At 41.6% G+C, this 21,796-nt stretch overlaps 1 protein-coding gene across 2 annotated transcripts in view; it reads right to left on the bottom strand.

Moving 5' to 3' along the window:
* Nucleotides 1-21,796, bottom strand: part of NDUFV2 (NADH:ubiquinone oxidoreductase core subunit V2) — a 59,162-nt gene that overhangs the window by 17,552 nt on the left and 19,814 nt on the right. For both annotated transcript variants that reach the window (XM_038746920.1, XM_038746921.1), the window contains 6 exons: nucleotides 12,668-12,733; nucleotides 7,496-7,558; nucleotides 7,277-7,393; nucleotides 5,401-5,569; nucleotides 4,287-4,396; nucleotides 877-953 (listed from right to left, as the gene is read on the bottom strand). In XM_038746920.1, the coding sequence (XP_038602848.1) occupies nucleotides 877-953; nucleotides 4,287-4,396; nucleotides 5,401-5,569; nucleotides 7,277-7,393; nucleotides 7,496-7,558; nucleotides 12,668-12,733 (602 nt within the window). The remainder of the gene's footprint in view (nucleotides 1-876; nucleotides 954-4,286; nucleotides 4,397-5,400; nucleotides 5,570-7,276; nucleotides 7,394-7,495; nucleotides 7,559-12,667; nucleotides 12,734-21,796) is intronic.

Below are 21,796 nucleotides of genomic sequence, written 5' to 3'. Positions count from 1 at the left end.
GTAGAGAGCCTTCCTCTTAAGGTTGAGGTGGGTTCTTCCTCTTAAGGTTGCGCCACTGGCCTAGTACATGAATGTTACTACTGTCTAGCCCACTGTTGGGTAGGGACTGTCTCTTTCTGTTGCCAACTTGTACTTCCCAAGCGCTTAGTACAGTGCTCTGCACACAGTAAGCGCTCAATAAATACGATTGATGATGATGATGATGATGATTAAGTTACTGGAGCAGTTAATCTAAAGCTTTGTGGAAAACGGAGAAGCAGCAAGGCCTAGTGGAAAATGCACGGGCCTGGGAACCAGGAGGACCTGCATTCTAATCCTGGTTCTGCCACTTGTCTGCTGTGTGACCTTGAGCAGGTCAACTCACTTCTCTGTGCCTCCGTTCCCTCATCTGGAAAATGGGGACACGGACTGTCCCCAACCTGATTATCTTGCATTTACTCCAGCGATTAGAACAGTGCCTGGCATACAGTAGGCACTTAACAAATACCATTATTATTATTATTATTCTCTGGGCCTCAGTTCCCTCATCTGTAAAATAGGGATTAAGATGGTGAGCCCCATGAGGGACAGGCACTGTGCTCAACCTGCTTAGCTTCTACCTACCCTAGCGGTTAGTACAGTGCCCGGCTTATAGTAAGCACTGAATGAATACCATATTTAAAAAAAAACAGGGGGAAATAAAATTGTTTCCTCTAAAGATTTCTGAGTACTAATTCAATTTGCTTTATACAATCAATCAATCGTATTTATTGAGCGCTTACTGTGTGCAGAGCACTGTACTAAGCGCTTGGGAAATACAAGTTGGCAACATATAGAGACGGTCCCTACCCATCAGTGGGCTCACAGTCTAGAAGAAATGAAACAAATGAAATATACCTTGGTCCAGGTTTTGGGACTTTGCCAGCCTTCAGCTCATCAATGATATCTTCAATATCCTTGGGTGTCAGATCTTCCTGTAATACAAGATAGCATAATACACTTGAAAATTTTTCCAGATTTTTGACTTTGGTTGTCCCTACACTACTGAGAGGGCAGTTTCTATACTTGGCACCCCTGCCTACCTCTAACATCAGCAACTGTCACACTGGGGGAGAAATTCCTTGGACATTTCTGCCCCAAACTCTTCACGGATTGTCTACGATTGATCGTAGCACGTTCAGAGTTCTCCCTGAGGTCTCCCATGGGGTTGCCATGAAAGTTTGGCAGCAACAAGAGACCAGGAACTGCGGTTCATGTAGGTGGAAGAAAGTTGGTTCCATGTCATCCTACCCCAAGGAGAGAGGAAGAGAATCCTCCGAGGAAGGAGCTCCAGAAAATGCCCGGTACCCAACCTGACCCTGCTGGGAAACCTGTGTGCCGCTGGCTAGCAAGGTTGGTTCTTATACATTTGGAAGGAAAAGGAATTTTAAATCCACGTTTTACTGTGGGGAGCGGGGGAGTGTTCTGGATTATTTAAAGGGTTGCTACCCATGGGAACCTTTAAATACCGTGACTTGGAAAGGGTGTATTCGATTTGTGACTCCAGTAAAAACTGAATTAAACAAACTCAAGTAGTAATTTTCAACTTATCCTTTTCTCTTGAAAAAATTTCGTCCTCGTTTATTTTATTCCCAATGCAGGCTAATTTTAGCAGTATCAAAATATGTCCTATTTGAAGAACACCGTTGGCTATAACTGAGATCAATCGTATTCATCGGGTCCTTACTACGTGCACAGCACTGTACTAAGCACTTGGGAGAGTACAACGGAATTAGCAGAAATGTGCCCTGCCCATAACGAGCTTACAGTCTAGAGGATGCCTAGGGATCTATTGGGATTGCAGTATTACCTACATCATAGTTGTAAGAACTGATTTTATCGGGTAATCATTTCTTTTGTTTTTATTGGTACCAGTTAACCAAAGCCACCAGCCAGAATTGGTAGGATTTCAAGTTTCGGCAAAGTAAGCCACAGAAAGCTGATTACTACAGTGCGGTAAAATTACACGATTTGTCTTGAGACCAGCTATATTCTTCACTTGGTTCACAAAATCTTGACTTGTAAAAGAACCAAAACACAGGTAGTTCAGCACATATTATAAAACAACTTATCAAACCTTCGATTTTCAACGGTTTAATACATCACAGACAATTCCTTCCTCTCAATGGTCCCTCAAGTATTTAGTTCAGGAGTTATCCCCATAACATATGCTTTAGCATATATAAATTCTTTATAAACTTTGGTAATAGTCTTCAGGCCTCTTCTCATTCTTAAAAATAAGAACAGTTTGCTTTCAGAGATCAGACAGGAGAAAAGGAGGCTTTGGTAGAGAAGTCCACGGTGGCATATATTCTTTTTAAGTTACTGGTACAGTCTAGCCTTTTTCCCCCTTTCCTGTGACTGGTTGAACAATTCAATTAACTTTGGTGGAGACTGGGCAAAAATAGACCACAGGAACTCAAGCTAATGTTGCTGTGGTATGGTATTCAGATTCCACAGTGACTACTCCCACTATTGTGATGAATGGACTATCCTGGGCTTAAATGAAACACAACAAAGAAAAGGGCTTTTTCAGGCAGCTTAAGTTAAACTAGCCTGCCATTAATGTTCCCTGAATACTGCCATATTTGCAAAGGGCTTTTTAACTCCATATAAGTGAACTGTTGTGGTTTTATTCTATAGCAGTTGCCTATAAGGCCACTTTTATAGTCTCATCGGTTTTGGATGTTAGGCTTAGACAACATTACTCAAAGCAAACGATGAAAGTTTGAAACGAGAAGAAGAAAAGCAGCTCCTGGATAAATAAAGGGAAAAGGGGACAATTAAAAAAGGGAGGGGAAGAAGCACAGATAGGTAAGAAACTTGAGCACTTAGACATCTAAAAATCAGGATTACTATAGCAGTAAAATGAAAGCACTCCAGGTACAGCGAAGTTTTATGATCCCAATGGATCAAATTTCCCCTTGATAAGAAAGCCTTAGCTCAGTTCAACAGTGAAACAGTCACTTGCAGTACTACTTCAAATCAATGATTCTGTTATGAAAACTACTTTCTAGTAGTAGTTGAATGAACCATTCTGAAAACTGCTCTATGATATCTAAAGATCGCTTTAATTTAGAAGAATAGTTTGACATACTTAAATCAAGGCTAGCTCAATATAATTACCAAAGAGTACTGCCTTAAGCTAGAATAGTTTTAAAACACAAATGACGACAGAAATTCTGACTTTTTCCACCCCTGCTCTACTCATTTTGCAACCAAACTGTCACTAGTTATACAGCCACCACTGTATGCATATCCTTGGGCTAAACCCTTTTTCTTTAGAGCACAGCATAGCAGGAAAGAGAGAGTAGAATATGCTATTCCTTTTTAAATAAATCCTAGAGAGGATTAATTCTGGTGAGAAGGTGAATGAATTAGGACACCCATAAATTATTTGTTCTGACAGTGAGAGATAAAACAGGGACAAAAGACAAAAGGTTTTATAGTTTTCAAAAATTTCATCTTTTGACATGACAGCTTAGAGAGTATGAAGCAAAGGAAAACTGAAAGAAGCTTAGCTTAAAGGAAGTGGATACTATGCTTGGAGGGACAAACATAAGTCCACTGAAATCGATTTCTGCTTCACTGTCTTGTTTTCTAAAAGCCCAGGTATTTAGTGGAAAAAAAAAAAAAACAACTTGATGGCTGAGCTACTTAATGTGTTGAGTGGCTGATTTATCACTACAGGATGAGAGAATTAAAACATGAAAAACAAAGTACTGAAAAATATGAACAGACTAGATTAATTCAGCAGTATCAGCCCAAGTGAAGAGCTATAAAATAACACAGGTAGCTGTAAAATGTCCAAAGGGTCTGCCCACGGAGACCTTCGCTGAAAATAGAAACAACTGGAACTTCAAGGAAAAGGTATTGGCCAGGGGACTCTCAGATTTTCTTAGGAAAACAACCCAGGTTACAAACCTGAAAATTTGAAGGCAGTTTTCTCTATTCAGCTTCTAGAATAAATCTACAGTTAACCAGGCACGGAATTTGATTTCACACAAAAGATGAGAATGTCCCACTCTATAAAAAGGAGATTGAATTACAAGTAGAATATGGGACTTTCTTTGCCAAATACATTCCATGGACAATGGCATCACTACCAGTGTGAAGAAGCACTAAATATTATTCCCCTCATTGCTATTAATATGGTGGTAATCTCAATGGTTTACAGGCTGGCATAAGTGTGAGAAAAGTCACGCCGTGGCCGGAACACTAACACCGCTGTTGATTTTTGTGGGTGAACTCATTGATAAAATACTCACATAGTAATTATCATTTATTTGAACCATTGGTGCATTTACACAGGCACCTAAACATTCCACTTCTATCAGTGTGAAAAGCTTGTCAGGTGTCGTTTCCCCAACTTTTATACCTGAAAAGCAAAAGAATACAAGTTGACTCATTATTTTGTTAGTATTGTTATATCTTCAAAGCTTTCTCTCTGCTCCATGATATCTGATCGGTATTTTACACGTTGAGGTGTTATGCGGCATCATTGTGGACTTGGGCAAAGAGCACGGGGCTGAGAGTTGGTCCTCCCTGGGGCCCAATTCCTGTAAACTGAGGATCAGGGAACAGGGACTTACTCCCACCTGTTCAGCACATAGTACGTGCTTAATGCATGCCGTAATTGTTGATATTGTAAAACAGCATTTAACTATTATTTACTCACTACCTAGAAACGTTCATGTTGTATTACTTTTACAAAAGTGCTTAAAGACCTTCTAGTCTCTTTATATAATTCAGATTCTGTTTTTTAAAATTTCCCAGGTTTAAATCAGTACCCTTTCACCACCTTCCCTGGCAGAATTAATGTGCAATTATGTGATTGCATTAAACTATTTAATGAATTAAACTATGTAATCAGGTCACTTCAAAACTATTTTGTCCTACTGGAAAGAGAATGGGAGTCAGAGGACCTGAGCTCTAATTCCAGCTGTGTAACTTGCCTGCCGTGTGACCTTGGGTAAGTCACTTAACCTCTTTGTGCCTCATTTTCCTCATCTGTAAATGGGGATTGAGTACTTTCTCCCTCTTAGACTGGGAACCCCATGTATCTGACCTGATTAATCTGTATCTACCCCAGTGCTTAGAACAGTGCTTGATACGTAGTAGGCACTTAAATACCATACTTATTATTATTTGTGATGGCTTCTAGGTGACAGAAAAAAAGGTAACCTAGTTCTGTATTTCTAAACATGTAGAGCACCATGCCACATTTAAAAATAGGGTTCCCCAAAGAGACAGAAATAGAGAGCACAATTTTTTTTTCCAAGCAAGAAGGTGAAAATGGCAGGAAGAAAAGGTGCCACACTAAGAAGGGATCTTACAGAACTGATAAACTACCATTCTGAACACACATGATATATTACTTACCAAGCTTCTTCTGAAGAGCCTCTAATATGCTGTCAGAATCTCGCAGCATGCATGGTGTAGTTGTGCACACTTGAATGTGATACTTTCCAACAGGCTTTCGATTATACATTGTGTAGAAAGTTGCTACTTCATATACTCTCATTGGAGGCACTCCTAAAACTTCTGCCACCTAAAATATTTAAAAAAAAAAAAGATATCTTAGCAAATTTTTCCCTGAAAATCTGTGGTCTTTCCATTAGCAATTGAGTTTTAAAATTGACTTGGCTTTATCTTGAGCACATACAAACTAATAGTTAAGAGCAGAAACTGAGGTTGTTCTTGCCCCTAAAAAGAATGAACCCATCACTTTTTGGAGAAAAGCCATTAATCTGACTATTCAAATGGATTTAAAAAGACAATTTATATGGACCATGGGCCGACAAGAGTGCTAGCATCTCAATAGTGGGGCTAGTTATTCACATCTTTCTGAACGAACAGGTCAGTTCATTTTTATCTTCTGCCATGTATCCTAAAGATATAACCCCACTTCTTTAAAAGTCAAAGGCAATTCAAAAATAGAAACTGATGGTCTGAACTACGAATCCTGAAGTTCTGGCAAAAAATGCTTTCTGAAAAAGCAATTTTTATTATTAGTAGCAATGATAATAATAGTGGAGGCATTTATTAAGTGCTTACCATGTGCCAAGCACTGTACTAAGCACTGGGATAAAAACAAGATAATCCGGTAGGACAAATTCCCTGTTCCACCTGGGGCTCACAGCCTAAGGTGGAAGGAGAATTAACATTTCTAAACACCTTTTTCTAGATGAACCTGAAAGTGTATTTTCCTCTGGCAGGGCACATCTTTTTCCATCTGCTTAAGAACTTCAGCATCATCAATCGTATTTATTGAGCGCTTACTATGTGCACAGCACTGTACTAAGCGCTTGGGAAGTACAAATTGGCAACATATAGAGACAGTCCCTACCCAACAGTGGGCTCACAGTCGAAAAGGGGGAGACAGAGAACAAAACCAAACATACTAACAAAATAAAATAAATAAAAAATAAATAAACTTCATCTATCCACTGCCACTCAGTAATTCACCTGGGCATAGCAAAGAGAGCTCACCTCCTCCAGGAGGCCTTCCCAGACTGAGCCCTTTCCTTCCTCTCCCCCTCGCCCCCCTCTCCATCCCCCCATCTTACCTCCTTCCCTTCCCCACAGCACCTGTATATATGTATATATGTTTGTACATATTTATTACTCTATTTATTTCTTTATTTATTTTACTTGTACATATCTATTCTATTTATTTTATTTTGTTAGTATGTTCGGTTTTGTTCTCTGCCTCCCCCTTTTAGACTGTGAGCCCACTGTTGGGTAGGGACTGTCTCTATATGTTGCCAATTTGTACTTCCCAAGCGCTTAGTACAGTGCTCTGCACATAGTAAGCGCTCAATAAATACGACTGATGATGATGATGATAAAAGTTTAGGATTTTGGAATATTAAGACTAAATAAATTCAAAACTTTCCTTTCTGTATTATTTTCTTCGATCATCGATTTCTTCTTCTTCTTCTATCACACTATTAACGTGTCACCACATCTCTGTCTTTAGTCTTACACATAAAACCAGGGTTTGCAATTTAGTTGCTTTACTGTGCCGCTTTCCTGGTATTACACTTTTAAAGTGCCATCTCCCCAATCACTCTGGCATTTTTAATGGGACCAGTGGCAGCACAACTGGAATTCTCTCAAGGAGAACTGCTATCTGTGGGGTAGGTAGTTCTGACACAAACAGAAGCGCCCATAACAGAGCACTCTGATTTCTCCCTTCAAACAACGATCACTTGTTAAAACAATTACTAGGATTCTTAAGGCAAGAGAAATGTACCTTGTTCATAGCGGAGATGGGCAGCCATCCATTCTGTCTCTGAGCCAAATCTAGAACTGGAAGCACAGCTGCCGCTTTGTGTCCCTCGGGATAGTTCTTCACTATTGCCTCTATTCTCTGTATTTTTTTTTAAAAAAAAAACAGGTAGCACTTGTAATATACTCCAAGTACAAATTTTAGATTCACTTCATGTATTAAACACTCTTAATTTTCTCTTACCTTATAGTTTTCTGGTGTAAAGTCAAATGGAGTATCTGGGTTATTCTCAGGAGTATCTCTGTGCTACAAGAACAAAGTGACAGAAAAGAAGGGAATTGGTGGACAGGAAATTAAGGTAGTTAATCCCCGAGTGATCAATAAAGACTAACGTTGAACTGAAATGGGGATTCTGAAATTTGAAATGCCAATAAAAGTCACTTTTCATTTTAACTGCAGGTGCATGTGTTTGGTGAAAGGCAGCAAGTGGTCATAACATCAACCATTTTCTATCTATGTAAACATAGTTTCATAATTATAATTTCAAAATTATGCTCGGAGGACCAATTAAAATCAAGTGATAAAATGAATATCAGGGTTCAATAATAATAATAATTGTGCTATTAAGTGTTTACTATGACTATAAAGTCACTAAGGGCTAGAGTAGATATAAGAAAACACAGATCCCACATGGGGCTCATAGACTAAGTGGGAGGGAGAACACGTATTGAATCCCCATTTTGCAGGTGACAGGACTGAGGTACAGAGAAGTTTAGTGACTTACCCAAGGTCACCCAGCAAATTTGGTCGAGCCTGGATTAGAACCCAGATCCACTGCCTAACATGCCTGTGCTCCCTCCCCTAGGCCACACTGCTTCTCAGCAATGTTAAAATAACACCTATCCTATGCAAACATTTTTGTCAAACCACAAAATTTTCCACAAACTCATTACCTTGTGATAACAATGAACCCCGAAGCCCAAAGTACAGTACTGCTCAACTGGTCATAATTTAAATATTTACTAAAATTCTTGCTGTAAAAATGAGGGCAGTGAGCCCAACAACTGTGTTTAAATTCTAGCAACTTGTGGCTCTTCAGCAACTCTTTCTTCCCTCTCTCTAATCCTCATAATAGAAGTGCTAGAGCCAGGGATAGAGCAGAACAAGACTTAATAAGTCAACATTCTGCTTTGTGTAAATATTTTTTTAAATGTTACTTATTAAGCACCTACTATGTGCCGGGCACTGGACTAAGCCCTGGGGTAGATGAAAGCTAATCAGGTTGGACACAGTCCAGGTCTCACATAGGGCTCTTAGTCTTAATCCCCATTTTACAGATGAGGCAACTGGGGCCCAGAGAAGTTAAGTGACTTGCCCAAGGTCACACAGCAGACAAGTGGTAGAGCTAGGATTAGAACCCAGGTCTGTGAGTCCCAGGCCTAGGCTCTTTCCATTAGGCCGTAGCTGCTTCTCACGAAGTGCTTGGTGTGTGTGCGCCTTTCTCCCTTTCCTCTCCATACACTTCTACTTCCCACTCCTAAACTGGAAAAAAGAAGAAAGGGAAGAGAACTTAACAGGGTCATATAGTAGACAGAGGACACAGGTGACCCACGGAATTGGGAATTCCCAACTGGTGAGTTGGGGAATCTGGGGAATTGGTGAATGGAAGGATGGATTATTTTTCCAATTCAAATCATCGCATTATAGTGGTGCCTTGGCTTCTTTAATATCGAAATCCCATTGCTTAATGTACTGTCCCAAAGGTAAAGAGTAGAGCAAAGCCTCAAGTAATAATCACTTACATTTTGGCCCATTCTCAAAATGTATTCTCAATGATTCTCAAATGTAGCCTTCATGATAAAACAGAGAGAAAAGGCCCTTTTAGATACTCTTTATCGGTCCGTGCACCTGACCCTTTAATTTCAGAAGAGGGCTCCAAGTGACCCACGGAATTGGGAATTCCCAACTGGTGAGTTGGGGAATCTGGGGAATCGGTGAATGGAAGGATGGATTCTTTTTCCAATTCAAATCATCGCATTTTAGTGGTGCCTTGGTTTCTTTAATATCGAAATGTCATTGCTTAATGTTCTGTCCCAAAGGTAAAGAGTGGAGGAAAGCCTCAAGTAATAATCACTTACATTTTAGCCCATTCTCAAAATGTATTCTCACTGATTCTCAAATGTAGCCCTCATGATAAAACGGAGAGAAAAGGCCCTTTTAGATACTCTTTATCGGTCCGTGCACCTGACCCTTAATTTCAGAAGAGGGCTCCAAGTGACCCTCGGAATTGGGAATTCCCAACTGGTGAGTTGGGGAATCTGGGGAATTGGTGAATGGAAGGATGGATAATTTTTCCAATTCAAATCATCACATTTTAGTGGTGCCTTGGCTTCTTTAATATCGAAATCCCATTGCTTAATATACTGTCCCAAAGGTAAACAGTAGAGGAAAGCCTCAAGTAATAATCACTTACATTTTGGCCCATTCTCAAAATGTACTCTCAATGATTCTCAAATGTAGCCCTCGTGATAAAACAGAGAGAAAAGGCCCTTTTAGATACTCTTTATCGGTCCGTGCACCTGACCCTTAATTTCAGAAGAGGGCTCCAAAAGAGACGGCCATTCAATAGTGTTTATTGGGTGCCAATCCTGTGCAGAACACTGTCATGTACCAAGCACTTGGGAGAGTACAATAGAAACGGAGGACAAAGTCCCTACCCTGAGGAAGTGTAGTCTAATGGATGTCTGTGGTGGTGGAGGGAGAGAGCAGAAGAAAGGAGGCAGCAGGAAAGAGTTCTCAATAAAAGGCTACTTATTTTCCAGCTAGAAACTTATAATGGAGAAGTATCTACTACTGCTACTGTGAACTCCTGGTTCACTCGCTAGCCTCACCTATTTAGGGGCTCTAATTGATGGGATTTAGTAGTTGTCCATAGGTTTGTGAGCCCTACTGGGACATGTACTAAGTTACAACCTAATTAACTTGTATCTACCCTACTGTGATGTACGTAGCAAGTGTTTACCAAATACCACAAATATTGTGGTCAAGGGAACAGGTCCACTTTCTTGATGTCAGCTTGGTACAGGAAAGAAGCACAAGCAGGAAGAGCAGCATGGCCTAATGGATAGAGCACGGGCCAGGGTGCCAGAGGACCTGGGTTCTAATGCCGGCTCTGTCACTCATCATCAATCATATTTATTGAGTGCTTACTATGTGCAGAGCACTATACTAAGCGCTTGGGAAGTACAAATTGGCAACATATAGAGACAGTCCCTACCCAACAGTGGGCTCACAGTCTAAAAGACTCGTCCGCTGTGTGACCTTCAACAAGGCTGTTAACTTCTCTCTCCTCAGTTACGTCATCTGTATAATGGGGACTAAGACTGTGAGTCCCATACGGGGCAGCGATTGTGTCCAATCTGATTAGCTTGTACCTACCCCAGCACGTGCCTATCACAAATAGGTACCATAAAAAAACAACAAACAAAAATCAACAAAACCCACTTCAGCCAGTTTCTTGGTAAATGTAGGCTTGGCTGGGGTTGGTGGGAGGGGGAATAGGAGGGTCCTATTCCCACACTATCAATCAATCAATCAATCAATCGTATTTATTGAGCGCTTACTATGTGCAGAGCACTGTACTAAGCGCTTGGGAAGTACAAATTGGCAACACATAGAGACAGTCCCTACCCAACAGTGGGCTCACAGTCTAAAAGGGGGAGACAGAGAATAGAACCAAACATACCAACAAAATAAAATAAATAGGATAGAAATGTACAAGTAAAATAAATAAATAAATAAATAAATAGAATAATAAATATGTACAACCATATATACATATATACAGGTGCTGTGGGGAAGGGAAGGAGGTAAGATGGGGGGATGGAGAGGGGGACGAGGGGGAGAGGAAGGAAGGGGCTCAGTCTGGGAAGGCCTCCTGGAGGAGGTGAGCTCTCAGCAGGGCCTTGAAGGGAGGAAGTCAGCCGGAACAGTGCCGGTAAAAGCTCCGGGTGGACTTTAGAGTCTACAAGTCTAGAGAAGTGGCAGCAAAAGGAGCCTCCCAGGCAACGGCAATCGGAGCACTGTAAGATGCCGATGATAAAAAAAAATGTGACCACGCTTTTTTCATCGGTATTTGTTAAGCGGCTTACTCGGCGTCAAACGCTGTTCTAAGCCCTGGGGTAGATAAATTGGGCACAGTCACTATCTCGCATGGGGCTCGCATTCGAAGTAGGAGGGTGAACAGGAGAACTGAGGCCCAGAGAAGTGAAGTGACTTGCCCACGGTCACACAGCAAGCAACTGGCAGAGTCAGAATTAGACTCCCAGGCCGGTGCTCTTTCCTTCAGGCCATGTTGCCATAGTTCTTAAATCCTTTAGTTCCAAAAACTAAAAAAGGGCAAATACGGTTTAACCTAATTATGTACTGCTCTTCATTTCTGATTGCTGAATTTGTAACTTTCCCATCGTTTGTCATTCCCATTTTCTAGACTGCGATCCCTTATGGGACAGGGACAATGTCCGAATTGTTTTACTTTTGTATCTACACAATGCTTACCTCAGTGCCAGGCCCAAAGTAATAACTTAATAAAATATAATAATGCTTTCAGCTTCACTGTGGTTCCGGAACAATGTGATATTATTCACTTTTCCATGACGAGGGAAGGGTCATGAATCTGCGAGAAAACTGGCTAATAAATGGAAAATAGTAATAATCCATCAAAGTAGCAGGGAATCATATTGAGGAGCCCACAACTGATGAGACAAAAGAAGAATGTGGGAAGACCTCCCATGCTCCAGCAGCCAAAGAATGGGAAAGAGAGTAGTTAGCAGAGGCCTAAAGCGATGGCCACCATCTACCAGTTCAGAAAACTTTTAGCCAGCCAAAAGCCGGGAAAAGATCTGTTCAGGGCTAATGTGAAATTTCCCCATTATTCAAAAATCAGCTCAGCTACTCACTTTTAGAGAGCCCTTTGAATCCAGTGTTATAGATTATAATTGTATAAGATGCTTAAGGTTGCCCCAAGTTTTCCATTTCAACCAAGTAATTTATCATCATCATCATCATCATCAATCGTATTTATTGAGCGCTTACTGTGTGCAGAGCACTGTACTAAGCGCTTGGGAAGTACAAATTGGCAACATATAGAGACAGTCCCTAACCAACAGTGGGCTCACAGTCTAAAAGGGGGAGACAAAACCAAACATACTACAAAATAAAACAGAACAGATATGTACAAGTAAAATAAATAAATAGAGTAATAAATATGTACAAACATATATACATATATACAGGTGCTGTGGGGAAGGGAAGGAGGTAAGACGGGGGGATGGAGAGGGGGACGAGGGGGAGAGGAAGGAAGGAGCTCAGTCTGGGAAGGCCTCCTGGAGGAGGTGAGCTCTCAGTAGGACTTACCACAAATAAGGCACCACCAGCTCCTTTACGCACAACAGTTGTGTGTAAATATCTTGTCTGTCTTCCCTAGGAAAAAAAAAACCCAGAAAACAAAACAATTAAAATAAGACTTGGGAAAATTTGTTACATATTTTTCAAGGTGTGCACACTAAAATACCATTAAGTTTATTTACCTTCTCTCATTTGGGGACACTGTGGATGACAATCTTACTCAGTATAGTGTACTCTTTTCCAGTGCTCTCTCTGAACACAGTAAGCACTCAATAAATCCCACGGATTGATTCAGTGCTGTTTTGAGTTTCCCAAATGTGTTTCCTTTTCATGGCAAGGAAAATCAAATTTGGAGGTGCCAGTCACACTTTTTAGCCACTTATTGGCTCTAGAACTCAGCTGAAGTATTAATTACTATCTTAATCAACTGAAGTAATTCAGTTGATTGGATAGAGCATGGGCCTGGGAATCAGAGGGACCTGGGTTCTAATCCTGGCCTGCCATTTGTCTGCTGTGTGACCTTGGGCAAGTCGCTTCTCTGTGCCTCAGTTACCTCATCTGTAAAATAATAATAATAACGATGGCATTTATTAAGCACTTATTATGTGGAAAGCACTGTTCTAAGTGCTGGGGAGGTTACAAGGTGATCAGTTTGTCCCACGGGGGGCTCATAGTCTTACGGGATTAAGACTGTGAGCCCCATACGGGACAGGGACTGTGTCCAGCCTAATTTACGGGACAGGGACTGTGTCCAGCCTAATTAACTTCTATCTACCCCAGCATTTAGTACAGTGCCTGGCACACACTAATCACTTGAAAGAAATCACTTAAAAACCCCCAAAACTGTGCTGTCATCTGACCATGTTGAATTGGATTGGAAGGAATTGTTTTGATATTTTCCTTCCGAACTTCCCTGGGTTTAGGCAGCCACACAACTGTTGTTTTGACAACTGGTGAAAAGCCATTTAGTTCCCTAGTTGGCTTTACTGGCAGACCAACGGGCAACCTAAGAAAGAGAAAGATTTTTCTAGACTGTTTAGTTTCCCTGACTTTTGGGTTCAGTCTTTGCTCTACACTGAACACCGAGATCCCACTAATTCCACTAGAACCTGGATCTTGAGAATCTATTAAGATTACCAGAAAATACACAACCATCACACCCAAAAAGAACAACATATGCAGTGCACTGGGTATGTTGTGAGCACTTAGTTTGGTATGATTCAATGTGCTGTACTTAATGATATGACTCTAAAGTGATCTGCATACAACAGAGGTGAGCAAGCTGCGGTGGTTCTTCCCTTGCTGTGTGGATTGCACGCAGAGGCTTTATTATTTATTTCCATTAAGATTACCAGAAAATACACAACATCACACCCAGTAAGAACAGCATATGCAGTGCACTGGGTATGTTGTGAGCACTTAGTTTGGTGTGATTCAATGTGCTGTACTTAATGATATGACTCTCAAGTGATCTGCATACAACAGAGGTGAGCAAGCTGCGGTGGTTCTTCCCCTGCTGTGTGGATTGCACACAGAGGCTTTATTATTTATTTCTATTAAGATTACCAGAAAATACACAACATCACACCCAATAAGAACAGCATATGCAGTGCGCTGGGTATGTTGTGACCACTTGGTGTGATTCAATGTGCTGTACTTAATGATATGACTCTAAAGTGATCTGCATACAACAGAGGTGAGCAAGCTGCGGTGGTTCTTCCCTTGCTGTGTGGATTGCACACAGAGGCTTTATTATTTATTTCCATTAAGATTACCAGAAAATACACAACATCCCATCCAATCAGAACAGCATATGCAGTGCGCTGGGTATGTTGTGAGCACTTAGTTTGGTGTGATTCAATGTGCTGTACTTAATGATATGACTCTCAAGTGATCTGCATACAACAGAGGTGAGCAAGCTGCGGTGGTTCTTCCCTTAGCTGTGTGGATTGCACACAGAGGCTTTATTATTTATTTCCATTAAGATTACCAGAAAATACACAACATCCCATCCAATAAGAACAGCATATGCAGTGCGCTGGGTATGTTGTGAGCACTTAGTTTGGTGTGATTCAATGTGATGTACTTCATGATATGACTCTCAAGTGATCTGCATACAACAGAGGTGAGCAAGCTGCGGTGGTTCTTCCCTTGCTGTGTGGATTGCACGCAGAGGCTTTATTATTTATTTCCATTAAGATTACCAGAAAATACACAACATCACACCCAAAAGGAACAGCATATGCAGTGCGCTGGGTATGTTGTGAGCACTTAGTTTGTTGTGATTCAATGTGCTGTACTTAATGATATGACTCTAAAGTGATCTGCATACAACAGAGGTGAGCAAGCTGCGGTGGTTCTTCCCTTGCTGTGTGGATTGCACACAGAGGCTTTATTATTTATTTCTATTAAGATTACCAGAAAATACACAACATCACACCCAATAAGAACAGCATATGCAGTGCGCTGGGTATGTTGTGAGCACTTGGTGTGATTCAATGTGCTGTACTTCATGATATGACTCTCAAGTGATCTGCATACAACAGAGGTGAGCAAGCTGCGGTGGTTCTTCCCTTGCTGTGTGGATTGCACACAGCAATATTTATTTATTTATGCTTTATTATTGCTTTATTAATATATATTATTATTATTAATATGCTTTATTATTTATTTCTCCCCGCAATGCCCACGGGTGATAAGCTATCATGTTCTGCTGCTCCAGCCTTTTTGATGGTGGCACCCACATGAGCCTGTACTGGGGTGCTGCTTGTCCCCTCCTTGCCCCTGCCTTTTCTCGCCATCCCGTCATTCAAGGATGCTTGCTCTCTGCCCCCTCTTCCCCAGGCTGATTCCCTATTCTGCTTCAAGGACTTTCTTTTGATCGGCAGCACTGGACCCTATGATGTTTGGGCCTCGTCATCATCATCATCATCATCAATCGTATTTATTGAGCGCTTACTATGTGCAGAGCACTGTACTAAGCGCTTGGGAAGTACAAATTGGCAACATATAGAGACAGTCCCTACCCAACAGTGGGCTCACAGTCTAAAAGGGGGAGACAGAGAACAAAACCAAACATACTAACAAAGTAAAATAAATAGAATAGATATGTACAAATAAAATAAATAAATAAATAGAGTAAAAAATATGTACAAACATATATACGTATATACAGGTGCTGTGGGGAAGGGAAGGAGGTAAGATGGGGGGATGGAGAGGGGGACGAGGGGGAGAGGAAGGAAGGGGCTCAGTCTGGGAAGGCCTCCTGGAGGAGGTGAGCTCTCAGCAGGGCCTTGAAGGGAGGAAGAGAGCTAGCTTGGCGGATGGGCAGAGGGAGGGCATTCCAGGCCCGGGGGATGACGTGGGCCGGGGGTCGATGGCGGGACAGGCGAGAGCGAGGTACGGGGAGGAGATCAACGGCGGAGGAGCGGAGGGTGCGGACTGGGCTGGAGAAGGAGAGAAGGGAGGTGAGGTAGGAGCTCTTCAGCTCAGGAGGCTTGGCCACCCTAGCGTAGAGGTGCAATGGGAGAACAGTAAAAACTGACATACAATAAAGTTCTCCTGTGAAGTGGGGATTGTGTTCACAGAGAAACTTGTGGTCATGAAAACAGATCACTTTAGATCACATGCAGATCACTTTGGAGTCATATCGTGAAGTACGTCACATTGAATCACACCAAACTAAGTGCTCACAACAGACCCAGTGCACTGCATATGCTGTTCTTACTGGGTGTGATGGTGTGTATTTTCTGGTAATCTTCATAGATTCTCAGGATCCAGGTTCTACATTACACTCACACCTTGATAGACACAGCACGTGGGTGCAATCTATTTCTTCCAACACCACACCGGGCTGTGTCCAGGAGAATGCACTGCTGTGCGAAGAATGCTTGCTAATTCACCTCCCTGTTGCACTCATGCACAAATTTTTATACTCTATTGCTTCCTTCCTATGTGCAATTTATTTTAGTGTCCTTCTCCCCCACTGGACTTCAGCAGCTGGAACTCTATTAGACTCTCCCAAGGATCTGCACAGGCTAAGCACTCAAAAAATTTAATTGGTTGATAATTCCTCAATGACGTTCTATCCAAATGCCTGGCCTACTGGAAAGATCCGGGAATCTCCTGATTCCGGGATTCAAGTCCCGGCTTTTTTTTTTTTTAATGCTACTTGTTAAGTGCTATGTGCCCACCATTGAACTTAACGCTGAGGTAGACACAAGATAATCAGTTTGGATATAGAGAAGCAGCGTGGCTCAGTGGAAAGTGCCCGGGCTTTGGAGTCAGAGGTCATGGGTTCGAATCCCGGCTCCGCCACATGTCTGCTGTGTGACCTTGGGCAAGTCACTTCACTTCTCTGAGCCTCAGTTCCCTCATCTGTAAAATGGGGATGAAGACCGTGAGCCCCGCCTGGGACAACCTGATCACCTTGTACCCTCCCTAGTGCTTAGAACAGTGCTTTGCACATAGTAAGCGCTTAACAAATGCCATTATTATTATTACTATTATTATATAGCCCCTGTTCCACGTGGGGCTCACAGTCTAAATACCCATTTTGCAGATGAGGTAACTGAGGCACACAGAAGTTAAGTGACTTGCCCAAGGTCACAGAGCACACAGGTGGCGGAGCCGGTATTAGAACCCAGATCCTAGGTCCCAGGTCTGCTATGTGCACTTGGGCAAGTTACCTATCATCATCAATCATATTTATTGAGCGCTTACTATGTGCAGAGCACTGTACTAAGCGCTTGGAAAGTACAAATTGGCAACATATAGAGACAGTCCCTACCAAACAGTGGGCTCACAGTCTAAAATGGGGAGACAGAGAACAAAACCAAACATACTAACAAAATACAATAAATAGAATAGATATGTACAAGTATAATAGAGTAATAAATATGTACAAACATATATACATATATACAGGTGCTGTGGGGAAGGGAAGGAGGTAAGATGGGGGGACGGAGAGGGGGACGAGGGGGAGAGGAAGGAAGGGGCTCATTCTGGGAGCCCTCTCTGTGCCTCAATTCCCTCATCTGTAAAATGGAGATAAGATACCTGCTCTCCTCTCCTCTGAGACTGTGAGCTTCTTGTGGGACAGAGGTGGTCAGATCTGACAGTCTTGTATCTACCCTCAACTCCCTTCTCTCCTTCTCCAGCCCAGCCCGCACCCTCCGCTCCTCTGCCGCTAATCTCCTCACTGTGCCTCGTTCTCTCCTGTCCCGCCATCGACCCCCGGCCCACGTCCTCTCCCTAATGAATGAAGACCCTAACACTTTGGAGCAGAGAAAGCACTTAAAAAATGTTTTTGCTATTATAATGAAAACATGTGCTACAGAAAAACTGATTGAGTCCACTTTCTAAATAATAATAGTCATTCATTCATTCATTCAATCGTATTTATTGAGCGCTTACTGTGTGCAGAGCACTGGACTAAGAGCTTGGGAAGTACAAGTCAGCAACATAGAGAGACAGTCCCTACCCAACAACGGGCTCACAGTCTAGAAGGGGGAGACAGGCAACAAAACAAAACATGTAGACAGGTGTCAAAGTTGTCAGAACGAATAGAATTAAAGCTAAATCGATAATCAATCGTATTTATTGAGCGCTTACTGTGTGCAGAGCACTGTACTAAGCGCTTGGGAAGTACAAGTTGGCAACATATAGAGACAGTCCCTACCCAACAGTGGGCTCACAGTCTAAAAGGGGGAGACAGAGAACAAAACCAAACATACTAACAAAATAAAATAAATAGAATAGATATATACAAGTAAAATAAATAAATAAATAAATAAATAGAGTAATAAATATATACGAACATCATTAACTATATATTAAATATATATTAACATCATTAGCTATATGAACATCATTAACAAAATAAATAGAATTCATTCATTCAATCATATTTATTGAGCGCTGTGTGCAGAGCACTGTACTAAGCGCTTGGGAAGTACAAGTTGGCAACACATAGAGACAGTCCCTACCCAACAGTGGGCTCACAGTCTAGAAGGGGGAGACAGAGAACAAAACCAAACATACTAACAAAATCAAATAAATAGAATAGATATATACAAGCAAAATAGAGTAATAAACATACACGAACATCATTAACTATATATTAAATATATATTAACATCATTAGCTATATGAACATCATTAACAAAATAAATAGAATTCATTCATTCAATCGTATTTATTGAGCGCTTACTGTGTGCAGAGCACTGTACTAAGCGCTTGGGAAGTACAAGTTGGCAACACATAGAGACGGTCCCTACCCAACAGTGGGCTCACAGTCTAAAAGGGGGAGACAGAGAACAAAACCAAACATACTAACAAAATAAAATAAATAGAATAGATGTATACAAGCAAAATAGAGTAATAAACATACACGAACATCATTAACTATATATTAAATATATATTAACATCATTAGCTATATGAACATCATTAACAAAATAAATAGAATTCATTCATTCAATCGTATTTATTGAGCGCTTACTGTGTGCAGAGCACTGTACTAAGCGCTTGGGAAGTACAAGTTGGCAACATATAGAGACGGTCCCTACCCAACAGTGGGCTCACAGTTTAAAAGGGGGAGACAGAGAACAAAACCAAACATACTAACAAAATAAAATAAATAGAATAGATATATACAAGTAAAATAAATAAATAGAGTAATAAATATATATGAACATCATTAACTATATATTAAATATATATTAACATCATTAGCTATATGAACATCATTAACAAAATAAATAGAATTCATTCACTCAATCGTATTTATTGAGGGCTTACTGTGTGCAGAGCACTGTACTAAGCGCTTGGGAAGTACAAGTTGGCAACATATAGAGACGGTCCCTACCCAACAGCGGGCTCACAGTCTAGAAGATAGTAAATATGTACAAGTAAAATAAATAGAGTAATAAATCTTTACAAATATATACAAGTGCTGTGGGGAGGGGAAGGAGGTAGGCTGGGGGAGGGATGGGGAGGAGGAGAGGAAAAAGGGGGCTCAGTCTGGGAAGGCTTCCTGGAGGAGGTGAACTCTCAGGAGGGCTTTGAAGGGAGGAAGAGAGCTAGCTTGGTGGATGGGCAGAGGGAGGGCATTCCAGGCACGGGAGATGACGTGGGCCGGGGGTCGATGGCGGGACAGGTGAGAACGAGGTACGGTGAGGAGATCAGCGGTGGAGGAGCGGAGGTTGCGGGCTGGGCTGGAGAAGGAGAGAAGGGAGGTGAGGTAAGAGGGGGCAAGGTGATGGACAGCCTTGAAGCCAAGGGTGAGGAGTTTTTGCCTGATTTGTAGGTTGACAGGCAGCCACTGGAGACTTTTGAGGAGGGGAGTAACATGCCCAGAGTGTTTCTGCACAAAGATAATCCAGGCAGCAGAGTGAAGTAGAGACTGAAGTGGGGAGAGACAGGAGGATGGGAGATCAGAGAGGAGGCTGATGCAGTAATCCAGTTGGGATAGGATGAGAGATTGAACCAGCAAGTATTTCTTGCCAGGCACTGTACTAAGCGCTAGGATGGTATTTGTTAAGTGCTTACTTTGTGCCAGGCACTATACGAAGCGCTGAGGCAGACACAAGCAAATCGAGTTGGACACAGTCGCTGTTCCATATAGGGCTCACTGTCTCAATCCCCATTGTACAGATGAGGTAACTGAGGCCCAGAAAAGTGAAGTAACTTGCCCACGGTCACACAGCAGACAAGTGGCGGAGCCGGGATTAGAATCCATGACGTTCTGATTCCCAGGCCCGTGCTCTATCCACTACGCCATGCTGCTTCTCTAAGTCAAAGACTTTCTAAAAAGAAAGTCTTGAAGGTAAAAATGTATTAGATTACTTAAGCCGAGACTAAATAGGAAAGAAAGCAGAGGAAAAAAGCATTGTCCTGAACCCTTCAGTGATTTGTTAAATCTGCTATATCAGTTGTCAGCACCTGTTTTTGTAATTTTAAAACTGTTCATTATTTTAAATGTGCATGTCAAATATTTTCTTCTTTAGTTTAGAAATGGTAAAGAGCTGTTTTATCCCTGATGACACTTATGTACCTCGAAGCTAACCAGTTATGCAACTATTCAATCATTTACTTTTTTATTTTAAATATCTGAATTTTCCATTATTAGATTTGAGCACTATATTTTATCATTAAAGAATATTTGAGCACCTACTGCGGGCACAGCCCTACACTAAATGCTTGGGAGAGTTCAACAGGGACGATGTACTTTCTTAATGTGACCTCTTTGGGGAACATTTTGTATCAGTACAATTTGTTGATCTCTTTTCATGTGCAGTGCGCTGTAAGAGGCATTTGAGAGAGTACCACAGAATTTCTAGATATGCTCTCTCCACCCTCCACCTTACAATCTAGCAGGTCAGCAAAGTTCAGCTAAAAATGCTAAACAAAAATATCTTCGCTCCTCTTTCAATTGCCATGGCTACCCATAAAGTTCAGCTGTTTAAACAAATTAAGCTCATAAACTTTGACAGAAATTATAATCTAGTAATATCTAATAAATGAAGTACAGTAAGGAAACCGCCATCCTAGACACCCCCCTGACCCACTCTGCCAGCCAGGCTGAGGGTGGGTTTTTGGGGGATCAGCCCTGGCACCCCATCATGTCCTCCTGCCCCCTTTCATTCAATCGCATTTACTGAGCGCTTACTGTGTGCAGAGCACTGTACTAAGCGCTTCGGAAGTCCAAGTTGGCAACATATAGAGACGGTCCCTACCCAACAGCAGGCTCACAGTCTAGAAGGGGGAAACAGACAACAAAACAAAACATATTAACAAAATAAGATAAATAGAGTAATAAATATGTACAAACATACATACAGGTGGTGTGGGGAAGGAAAGGAGGTAAGGCGGGGTGGGTGGGGAATTAATAATAAAAACTGTGGTATTTGTTAAGCATTTACTAGGTGTGAAGTACCGTAATAAGCACTGGAGTAGCTACAATCATCTCAGACACAATCTCTGTCCCAGATAAAGGCTCACTTTCTAAGGTGAAGGGAGAACAGGTATTGAATCCCCATTTTGCAGATGAGTAACTGAGGCACCGAGAAGTGACTTGCCCAAGGTCGTACACAGCCAGGCATGCGGCAGAGCAAGTATTAGAGTCTAGATCCTCCG

The sequence above is a fragment of the Tachyglossus aculeatus genome, chromosome 5, assembly GCF_015852505.1.
Source record: "Tachyglossus aculeatus isolate mTacAcu1 chromosome 5, mTacAcu1.pri, whole genome shotgun sequence".
Lineage (NCBI taxonomy): Eukaryota > Metazoa > Chordata > Mammalia > Monotremata > Tachyglossidae > Tachyglossus > Tachyglossus aculeatus.
Note: the sequence above shows the minus strand (reverse complement) of the source record. Positions and strands in the feature narration are given on the sequence as shown.